This window comes from Lepus europaeus, chromosome 21 (genome assembly GCF_033115175.1).
Source record: "Lepus europaeus isolate LE1 chromosome 21, mLepTim1.pri, whole genome shotgun sequence".
NCBI classification, from domain to species: Eukaryota; Metazoa; Chordata; class Mammalia; order Lagomorpha; family Leporidae; genus Lepus; species Lepus europaeus.
The window spans coordinates 44,057,487-44,068,240 of record NC_084847.1 but is presented as its reverse complement, the minus strand read 5'-3'; the positions used below and the strand labels follow the sequence as shown (position 1 = coordinate 44,068,240).

Sequence of the window (10,754 nt, the reverse complement as noted above, 5' to 3'; positions counted from 1 at the left end):
CCCCAGCACTGTGCTCCACCACAGCCCCCAGGTCACCACGGCCCCAGCACTGTGCTCTCAGGACACCTCTGTCCGCTGCACTGTGCTCTCACAACACCACGGCCCCCGAGCCCCGAGCTCACCACTGCTCCCTGCACTCGTCTGTTACGCTCTCTGCTGCTGCCTGCAGGAAGTCTTCTGGCACTGGAGAGACTCCTGGGTCTGTTTCCTTTTTCCTTTAGGATTTATCGTGGGCCAGCACCACGGCTCACTAGGCTAATCTTCCGGCTGCGGCACCGGCACCCTGGGTTCTAGTCCCGGTTGGGGCACCGGATCCTGTCCCAGTTGCTCCTCTTCCAGTCCAGCTCTCTGCTGTGGCCTGGGAAGGCAGTGGAGGATGGCCCAGGTGCTTGGGCCCTGCAACCCCATGGGAGACCAGGAGGAACCACCTGGCTCTTGGCTTTGGATCGGTGCAGCTCGCCTTTGGTAGCAGCCATTTGGGGGGTGAACAAATGGAAAAGGAAGGCCTTTCTCTGTCTCTCTCTCTCACTGTCTAAATCTGCCTGTCAAAAAAAAAGAGATTTATTGTGTTATTTGGAAGCGTTTCAGAGAGGGGGAGAGAGAGAGAGAGAGAGAGAGAGAGAGCGAGCTTCCATCCACTGTTCACTCTTCACATGGCCCCAGCAGCTGGCGCTGGGCCAGGCCAAAGCCAGGAGTTTCATCCAGGTCTCCATGTGGGTGCAGGGGCCCCAGCACTTGGGCATCTTCCGGTGCTTTCCCGGGCCATCAGCAGGGAGCTGGAGCAGAGGTGGAGCAGCCGGGACCTGAACCAGTGCCCCACAGGATTCTGGACGCACAGGTGGCAGCCTCACTGCTGCGCCCAGCACTGGCCCGTGGAGCATTTTATTTATTTATTTATGTATTTTTATTTAATTGGAAGAGTTACAGAGAGAGAGAGAGAGAGGTCTTCATCCATTGGTTCACTCCCCAGATGGCCGCGATGGTTGGAGCTGGGCTGATCTGAAGCCAGGGGCTGGGGGCTTCCTCCTGGTCTCCCGCATGGGTACAGGGGCCCAAGGACTTGGGCCATCTTCTGCTGCTTTGCCAGGCTGTAGCCAGGAGCCTGATCGTAGGTGGAGCGGCCAGGACTCGAGCTGGCAACCGGATGGTATGCCGGGACTGTAGGCGGCGGCTTTACACGCTATGCCATGTGGCACCGGCCCCAGGAGCGTTTACTTAGACTTGAGACATATTGGGGCAGCTCCACTGCCTAGAGCTTCCACAGTGACCTCCGTGGCCTTCCTGCCCCTCACAGCTTGACCTTGACCTGCCATCCGCTGTCACTCACCCATGAGCCTCTTAGCTTGCGAGACCTGGGAGCTGCGGGCTTTCTGTTCTTGGCCTTGAGGGGTTATCCTTTCTCCAGAAGTGTCTTTGCTGCTGCTGCTGCTATTTTAGGAGCAGTGTGTGTGTTTGGGTCACCCCCGCCAGCCAGGCATCTGGGGAGACATACTGGAGCTGCCTTCTGTGGGTTGCAAGGCTGTGGTGTCCCCCCGGGGTAGCTTTTGGGCGAGCTGAGCCCCATGCCCACCCCTGGGCCCTGCCATTTTTCCGGGTGTTCCCCCTGGGCTGGCTGCTGCTCAGGGGTGGGGCCTTGCCCTGCCAGGCTCGCCAGCACAGACCTCGGGAGCTACCAGTTGGAAAGGAGCTTTCCTGGGGCAGGCGCTGGCCTGTGGGTGGGGTGCCGGTTAGGGCACGCGTGTCCCACATCAGGGGACCTGGGCTCCTCCTGCCTCTGCCTCCCGATGCCAGCTTCCTGCTAGTGCAGACCCTGGGCCGCACGAGTCCCCAGCCCAGCTCGTGCCATTGTGGACACGTGGGGGAGGGTAGATGAACGCCCCCCACATCAGACATGTGAAAGATCCTTTTTCCCTAGGGAGCTGGCCTCTCAGGCTTATGTAGGATCTGTGAAGTCGCAGTTTTCAGCATCCAGCTTGGGCTAAGGCCACCGAGCCCCACTGTCTGCCACACACAGCCTGACCCTGCTGTGCACCCCCAGGATGGGGCTGCCCCCAGCCCTGTGCCCTCCTGTGCACCCCAGCTCAGCCCTGTGCCCTCGTGTGCACCCCCAGCTCAGCCCTGTCCCTTTGTGTGCACCCCCAGCTCAGCCCTGTGCCCTCGTGTGCACCCTCGGCTCAGCCCTGTCGCCTCCTGTGCACCCCCGGCTCAGCGCTGTGCCCTTCTGTGCACCCCCAGTGCAGCCCTGTGCCCTCCTGTGCACCCCCAGCTCAGCCCTGTGCCCTCCTGTGCACCCCCAGCTCAGCCCTGTGCCCTACTGTCACCCCCTCGCAGAAATGTCCTCTCCTGTGCACCCCAGCTGTGCACCTGTACCCCTCCCCTCTGCACACCTGCCTCAGCAGGTACTGTTGGCGTCCTGCCCGCACCTCTGTCCCCTGGCCTCACGCTGCTCAGGCCCCTGCTGCACAGGGACCTTGTGCAGCTGCGCCTGCCCTGGGCCGTGCACCTGCCTGCATTAGGGCCCTGAGAGGTTCCAGCCTCACTGTGTGGCTGGGGGCAGCTGCACTGTGGGGCTGTGCTTGTCACACCCTTCCTTGGCCCCGCCCACCACTGGCTTAGTTTCTTTTGCTACATTTGTATTTATGCAGTTACCTTATTTGAAAGGCCACACATTCCTATCTACGAAGCCCACTCCCAAAATGCCTGCCGCAGCCAGGGCTGGGCCAGGCCGAAGCCAGGGCCCAGGGGCTCAGTCCAGGTCTCCCACGTGGGTGTCGGGGATCTAAGCTCTCCCACCTGAGTATCGGGGATCCGTGCTGGAGCCGTCGCCTGCTGCCTTCTGGGTATGCATTGCAGGAGGTTGCACTGGGGAGCGGAGCCAGGACATGAACCCTGCACTCCACTGTGGGTGCTGCTGTCCAAGTAGTGGCTTTCCGCTCCCTGCACCTGCCCTGGGCGTTCCCAACCCACGTGAAGCTTCCTTTGCTTTACTGTTGTTCAGAGCTTGGATGTGGGGCCAGCGTTGGCGTGCAGTGTCGGGGTGCCGGCTATAGGGCTGATGTCTGATCTCAGAGCACCTGGCCGTGCCCAGGGCCTCCAGCACTGCCGTGTGTGGCGTCCCCTGTGCGTGCCCAGGGCCTCCAGTGCTGCCGTGTGCGGCGTCCCCTGTGCGTGCCCAGGGCCTCCAGCGCTGCCGTGTGCGGCGTCCCCTGTGCGTGCCCAGGGCCTCCAGCACTGCCGTGTGTGGCGTCCCCTGTGCGTGCCCAGGGCCTCCAGCACACTCGGAGCTCCCTGTCACAGCAGGGGCCAGGGTTCCAGCTGCAGCTGTGAACTGGTGTCTGTCCAGTCAGCTGACGTGTGAGCTGAACCCGCCATTGCGGAGAAGGGGAGGGGTGAGCTGCTCTCCGCGGCGTCTGGCTGTGTCTGTGCTGGTCTGAGCCGGCCTGGTGAGCGTGTGACACCAGCGTCGGTGCACGCCGTCTGCGGCCGAGCCCTCAGGGCCTTCAGTGCCCGCCCCTGCTGGCTGCCCCGTGGCTCCGGTGCTGTCAGGTGGCACAGGGGGGCTGAGCGACCTGGGTCACAGGAGGGACCAGGCCCCAGGTCATTCCACAAAGGGGTGACCGTAACCCAATCCTGAAGCCACCGGTTTGGGGTCTTGGAGGCGGGGACATAGCATTGCCCGTCTCCCGGTCCTGTCCCCCTGCGGCTTCTGTGGTGATGCCCGCCTTGCCGGGGCCAAGGGGGATCTAACGTGACGCCCCTGTACTGCGGAGAAGAGAGGTGCGGCAATGCCCCCCCACCCTGTGCGCTGGGATGTTGCTTGTCCTGTGCTTTGTTCTCCTGGGTGTGGCTTCTGTGCCTGAGACCCTACAAAACCCTTCCAGCTAAACACAAACCCCGCAGGCAGAGGCCGCGAGTGCACCCAGGTGAGAGGTTTGGCAGAGAATAAAGTGGATTAAAGAGCAGAGCAGCTGAGGGAGCCGGGGCAGGGGTCAGCTTGGCCTGGGGTCAGGTCGATCAGGGGCCTGGGCTTCTGGAAGCTTCTGTCCACAAAACACCAGGCAGCGTGCCCCTGGAGGCCGCACCTGGCCGACCGCCACCGTGACGAGCCTGCCTGTGAGCGCCCAGAGAAACTTCCAGAAGTGGCTTCCCGCTCCAGCAGCAGGAAGTGGGCTCCCCCGAGCAGCAGAGCTCATCCAGGCTTGGGCGCTGGTGTTTGGAAGAGGAACGAGCAGAGGGGGCGGCAGGGGCCGAGTCGGAGCACGGGCGGAATGGACGCCCTCGTGCCCAGGGCCGAGCCAGGAAGGCAGATGCCAGCACTCAGGTCCCAGGCGTGGGGAAGCGGGTGACAAGGTGACTGCACCCCTGGCCTGCACAGCCACCCCGTGTGTGCCCACATTCACTGCCTTTGCTTCTGCAGTTTTTGTGTTTGTTTTCTGCTTTTTTAAAGATGTGTTTGAGAGGCACAGTGACAGACAGAGGGAGAGAGCTCCTCCTTCCGCTGGTTCACGCCCCAGTTGACCACAGCGTCCGGAACTGGGCGGATCCGAAGCCGGGGCCTTCCTCCTGGTCTCCCACGTGGGTGCAGGGGTCCAAGGACTTGGGCCATCCTGCACTGCTTTCCCAGGCCACAGAGAGTGAGCAGCTGGGGCTGGAAGTGGCGCCCATGTGGGATGCCGGTGCCATGGGAAGAGACTTAGCCCACTATGCCACAGTGGGTTGCAAGCACTCAGGAGCCTGGAGGAGCGACAATAGGTCCATTTCCTTCCCCAGGAATCCTCCCTCAGGAGGAAGACAGGAGCTGAGTGAGTCTGAGGCTGTAACCTGCTGTTCTATGGGAGAGGGAGCAGGCTTGTTCCTGCAGCGTCTCCAGCAACATTGTTTCTATTCTCTCCTTGTGTGCTCTGAGTGTTTCACATTCAGAAGACAAACAGAGCAGCAGGCTGCTGGTGGGCAGCACCGCCAGAACTCAGTTTGCAAATGCTCAATTCCTCTACAGGGACAGCTTTATGCCTATATTTTTGTTTTTAACATACATGTACATATGTGTGTGAGTGAATGTATACATGAGTGAGGGAGCCAAAATCTGTTCAAGCCATGGCAGAGCTTGGAAATCTTTTGGGACAATGAGCTGAGCCTGCCTGGGCTAAGATGAGCAGTTGACTCCTCTTAATGGACTTCTTTAATGGACATGAACCAAGAGGAAATGAAGAAGGGGGGTGGGAATGGGGGTGGGACTAGAGAACGGAAGGATCAGTGCTTCTATACGTATATTGAAACAATAGGAAAAGCCTCCGGGGAAAAGTGTGAAGGAAAATAGGCTTTTAAACGACTTAAAATATAAAACTTAAATAAGCCTTATTTACATTTTCAGAGTTTTCTTGACTACAGGATGGAGCATTTAGATTCATTTTTCTGAATAATGGTCCCCAAAGCTAATCTGTTTGAGTGCCAGCTTTGCCATTGTGCAATTTAGATTATTTACCCCACCCAAGGTGGGTGCTGTTGTCTCTGTGTTTAGAAGAATGGCTTAGAAATGCAGAGCTTGGGGCACCGATCCTGTCCCGGTTGCCCCTCTTCCAGGCCAGCTCTCTGCTGTGGCTAGGGAGTGCAGTGGAGGATGGCCCAAGTCCTTGGGTCCTGCACCCCATGGGAGACCAGGAGAAGCACCTGGCTCCTGCCATCGGAACAGCGCGGTGTGCCGGCCGCAGCACGCTACCGCGGCGGCCATTGGAGGGTGAACCAACGGCAAAGGAAGACCTTTCTCTCTGTCTCTCTCTCACTGTCCACTCTGCCTGTGAAAAAAAAAAGAAAAAAGAAATGCAGAGCTTGCTTCGTGTAAAGCAGGCTGACAGAGCAGGGCTGGACCAGATCCGATGCTGAAGCCCGTGGTCTTCCTAGGTGGTGTAGCCTCTTGTGCAGTTGTTCATAGAATGTCAGCTCTTTAAAGGAGCCTCCATGGAGATCTGTATCTCCCCTATGGAACGGCCATGTGAGTGGTTCTATGTCGTCTTCCCCCTACCACGAACACCCTTACACTATGACCGGCACCCTTATGGGATGCTGGCATCACAGGGGGTGGCGTAACCCACCCAGGACAGTGGCCCCAGGCTGGGGGACTTTCTATAAGCCGAAGACAGCTTCAGAAGGCCGGTCCTCATGAGGAACCTTAAGGAGGCCCCGTATTGTTCTGAAAGTAGCATCCGTGTAGTGGATAAAATTGTGTACATGTCAACACCTGCACCGGGGCAGAGTTGCCCACACTAGGCCACCAGCTTTCATTTTCTTATCATTTTTTTTCTTTAAGAAGGCACCATCTTAGAAGCAGAGAGTGAGCCCTTCCCAGATCCTACATCTGCTGGGCCTCGATCTTAGACTTCCTGGCTTAAAAACAGTGAGAAGTCAATCCCTGTTCTCTTTCAGTCCCCAGGTCAGGGTCTCGGTACGGTAACCCCAAAGGACTGGAATGTCCTGGAAGGTCTTCATTTCCTCCTGACGATCGGGAGCAGTTTTGGAGGCTGTCGCTTCCACAGTTGGCTCTCACTTTGCCGTCTGCACGGGACCACATCCGCCCACGACTGTGTCGTTTTCCAGGTTTCTGAGCAGCAATGTGATGATGAACTTCAGGGTAAATGATGAAAGAAATCTCCCTCTCCGCTCTGGGGATGTGAACCATGTACCTGCTGGTGACTTGGCAAACATCATGTTCTGTTGTATTGTCATGATGCCAGTGATGTGGTGCCAATGTTTGAGCCCTATCATGTTGGATGTTCTGAGTGTAGACTTTGAGGAGTTCTACTGAAGAACCAAAGTGACTCCATTTTTTTAATTTTTTATTTTGACAGGCAGAATGGACAGTGAGAGAGAGACAGAGAGAAAGGTCTTCCTTTTGCCGTTGGTTCACCCTCCAATGGCCGCCACGGTAGGTGCGCTGCAGCCGGCGCACCGCGCCGATCCGATGGCAGGAGCCAGGTGCTTCTCCTGGTGTTCCATGGGGTGCAGGGCCCAAGTCCTTGGGCCATCGTCCACTGCACTCCCGGGCAAAGCAGAAAGCTGGCCTGGAAGAGGGGCAACCGGGACAGGATCGGTGTCCCGACCAGGACTAGAACACGGTGTGTCGGCACCGCAAGGCTGAGGATTAGCCTAGTGAGCCGCGGCGCCGGCCTAGTGACTCCATTTTAAAACAATAAAAACAAGCAGCCTCCGTTTCCCATAGCAGACCCGGGTCCTTGTAAAAGCAGGCATTCGGGCAGTCCGGAGATAGCAAAGCTCACCAGGGACAGCTAGCTCGGGAGACCAAGGACAGCACAGTAGAGATTGCTAAACAAAGTAACTCCCTGTGCCCAGAGCTCCCGTGCTGTATGTAACTCTTTTTTCCTGCTGATGTAGCCCTTTTTTCCTTTAAAAACTCTCCCAAACAAAGACCGGGGCCTCACTCTTTCCTCCGCTGTGCCGGTTGGTTGGATGGGGTCCCTGTCGCGGCTTGTACTCCCGAATGAACCTTGCTTTCGCAGCTCGGTGTGATCGACTCTCTGGGGGTCTCTGCACGGATCTAACGATCTGGGCACAACCTATTTTTTGGTGCCCAACAGACCCCATGGGGAACAAGCAGCACAGGCAGGAACCCCACCATGCACCCAAGGCCTTGGCCCCGGCCTTGGCAGGGCAGGGCCCACCCCTCCTCAGCCCAGCTCTTTGTTATCAAGCCCCAAATGATCCCTGACTCAGCTGGGCCACGACTTCCTCTTTCCTGACCACAAAGCTTCAGGATTTTCAAGGAAGCTGAGGCGTGGGGCCCCATCAGTGGGTCGGTCCGGCCGGCGCTCCTATAAAAGGTGGGACTGGAGTGTCCTGCAAGCAGCCGGGCTCTGACCCCCAGGCCTTCTCTCCTGCACCCAGGCGTGGATCCCTGAGCTTCCGCACCCTCCCCCGGACATGGCAGGTCCTGCCACCATCACAGCCAGGCTCCTGCTGCTGGCTCTCAGTGCCCACCACCTCATCCCTGCAGGTGAGACTCCAGCCCGGCCTGGGGACATGACGGGGACAGCAGGGTGGGCTGGGGCGTCTGGAGACGTGGCTTTTCTCTCACCATCTCTTAGGCGCCGTGGTCATCCCCTCCTCCTGCTGCATGAACTTTATTCCTAAGAAGATCCCTGAGAGCCACATGGTGAGCTACCAGCTGTCCAGCGGGAGTGTCTGCCCCAGGGCAGGTGTGATGTGAGTAAAATTCCCCGAGGTCAGGTCAAGGTGGGCCGCCAGGGTCCCTGGGGGCTAAGGGTTGGCAGGACCCAGCTCTGTGCATCCCCGGGGAAGTCAAGTGACCTCTCTAGGCCTCAGCTTTCTCACTGGTGAAGCTAGGGGGGAGCCATTTACCAAGCACAGAAAACACAGGAGGCCTCCCTGGGGCACCCATACTGCTTAGCTGATCCTCTCACAACGCTGCAGAGTAGGCAAGGTGGTTCCTGTCGTGTAGAGACGGCACCCGAGGCCCGGGTAAGGGACTTGTTCCAGATACCTCTGGGGCTGCCTCTCACACAAGGCAGTGGGTGTGAACTCGCTTTGTGAGCAGTGTGGGGCCGATCTTCCCCAGCCGGTCCCAGACTAAGTTCCACAGCCTGGCACCACCTGCAGCCCAGGGCTGGCTTCAAAGGGGCCCCCCCGTCTCCCCCAACCCTGGCTCTGGCATTCTCTGTGGCTGTGCTTGGCGTGTGAACTGGTCGCACCTGCCTTGCCTCTGGTCGGGGGGGGGTTGGGGGGGTTGGTGTTCTGTGGCAGATTTTACTCCCCTCCCCTCCCTGTCCAGAAGACACCAACACCACGCTGGAGCTTGCTGGGGGCCCTGGGCCCACAGTGGAGCCTCTCTGCGCTCCTGCACCCACCTCCCCGTCAAGGGAATCCCCTGTCCTTCTCTCCCCCCAGCTTCACCACCAAGAAGGGCTACAAAGTCTGCAGCGACCCCAAGCAGCAGTGGGTGCAGAGCTACATGAGGAACCTGGAGGCCAAGGGGAGGAAATCTTCCATGGGGGCCAGAGCCCCGGGTGGCAGACGTCCCGGACAAACACGGGCTTGAGGCGGCCCACCGTCTAGTCACCGCTCGGCCCTCTTGCCCTGATTTGGGGACAGAAGGGCGAGGGCTACTTCTCCTGTCTCTTTAGCATCACTCCCTGGGGCCCAAGCAGTGGCCTCCAGCAGCCTGGGCCCTCCTGGCCTTGCCTGAGCTGGGTGAGAAGGTTCCAGAAGGAGTGTAGCCCTTTGTCCTTCTCCGTCTGACCTGGTGCTGGCCTGCCTCTGACTTGCATCAGAGCCCAGGCGCGAGGCTCGAGTACCTGTAGAGACAGCTTGCTTGGACTGCAGGCTGCAGCTGGCTTCAGGGGGCCCTGTGGTCTCGGGGTGGGGCTGTGTGTCTGGGCATGGTGACCTGTCACAGTGGCAGCCCTGCACATGTTGGGGACACCCCAGGCTGGTCCCACATTGAGCACTTTTGAGCGAAGGGCCCCTCTGCTGCCTGCCTCGCCAGATCCCATCCCTCGCTAGATACCATCCAGGGGCTACAATGAATCAAGTTGTATAAAGAAATGGATGTGCAGGATCCGGGCGGCTGGGCAATTTCACTGCTCTGTGTCGACTTCAAGACATTCTCCTTGAAGGCACCAGCTCCGTGCTGCTTCGGGGACAAAGATCTGCTCTGTTTTCCAAGCTGGGCTTTGCCTACATTTTGCTGAGGGGAACACAGGGTGGGAGCTGAGGAGGAAGACAGACCCCAGCTTGCTGTCCCCTATGCATGAGACTCTGTGTGATTTATCCAGTGTACACTGTTCTCAAATCAGAATCCAAGTAAAAGGTGATTTCTCCTCTGAAGGTGGTCGTGCGTGCCTGTCCTCGTCTCCTGGGGGGCAGGGTGGGGTGCGAGCAAGGGCGGGTGCCCCAGGCTCCCCAGGGTGATTGTGGTTTCTCCCCCAAGGTTCATATACTGGAGCTAGGCTCCTGGTGTCATGGCATTGACAAGTGACAAGAGGTGGAGCCCGCAGTGCTGCCATCCCATAGGGGCAGCAGTCCTGGCTGCTCCACTGCCTATCCAGCTCCCTGCTAATGAGCCTGGGAAAGCAGCAAAAGATGGCCCAAGTGCTTGAGTCCCTGCACCCACGTGGGAGACCTGGGAGAAGCTCCTGGCTCCTGGTTTCAGATCAATCAGCTCTGGCCATTGCCACCATTTGCGAGTGAACCAATGAATGGAAGACCTCTCTCTCCTCTCTCTCTCTCTCTCTCTCTCTCTCTCTCTCTCTCTCTCTCTCTCTCGTGTGTGTGTGTGTGTGCGTGTCTACCTCTCTGTTTCAAATAAATAAAAATAAATCTTAAAAAAATAATTTAAAGGGCCGGTGCTGTGACATAGCAGGTTAAAGCTCTGGCCTGCGGTGTTGGCATCCTATATGGGCACCGGTTCGAGTCCCGGCTGCTCCACTTCTGATCCAGCTCTCTGCTATGGCCTGGGAAAGCAGTAGAAGATGGCCCAAGTCCTTGGGCCCCTGCACCTGTGTGGAAGACCCAGAAGAAGCTCCTGGCTCCTGGCTTCAGATCAGTTCATCTCTGGCTGTTGTGGCCACTTGGGGAGTAAATTAGTGGATAGAAGACCTCACTCTTTGTCTCTCCCTCTCTCTGTCTGTAACTCTGCCTCTCAAATAAATAAGTCTTTTTTTTAAAAAATAAAATGGCGAAGGGCAGGCACTTGGCCTAGTGGCTAAGAACTGAGTTTCTGTCTA

The 10,754-nt window shown here is 58.3% G+C and overlaps 1 protein-coding gene across 1 annotated transcript; it reads left to right on the top strand.

Moving 5' to 3' along the window:
- Window positions 1-7,932: 7,932 nt before the first annotated feature.
- LOC133750514 (C-C motif chemokine 24-like) lies at window positions 7,933-9,783 on the top strand. The gene is made up of 3 exons (XM_062180095.1): window positions 7,933-8,005; window positions 8,097-8,214; window positions 8,917-9,783. Exons 1-3 carry the CDS (start codon window positions 7,933-7,935, stop codon window positions 9,065-9,067), a joined length of 342 nt encoding a protein of 113 aa, XP_062036079.1. The 3' UTR covers window positions 9,068-9,783.
- The last annotated feature ends 971 nt before the right edge of the window (window positions 9,784-10,754 follow it).

Excerpts from the sequence above, each read along its gene's own strand:
- LOC133750514 (XM_062180095.1), top strand. The coding sequence starts at position 7,933 with ATGGCAGGTCCTGCCACCATCACAGCCAGGCTCCTGCTGCTGGCTCTC. Across the intron at positions 8,006-8,096 it reads CCACCACCTCATCCCTGCAG|GCGCCGTGGTCATCCCCTCC; the intron begins GTGAGACTCCAG and ends ACCATCTCTTAG. Across the intron at positions 8,215-8,916 it reads TGCCCCAGGGCAGGTGTGAT|CTTCACCACCAAGAAGGGCT; the intron begins GTGAGTAAAATT and ends CTCTCCCCCCAG.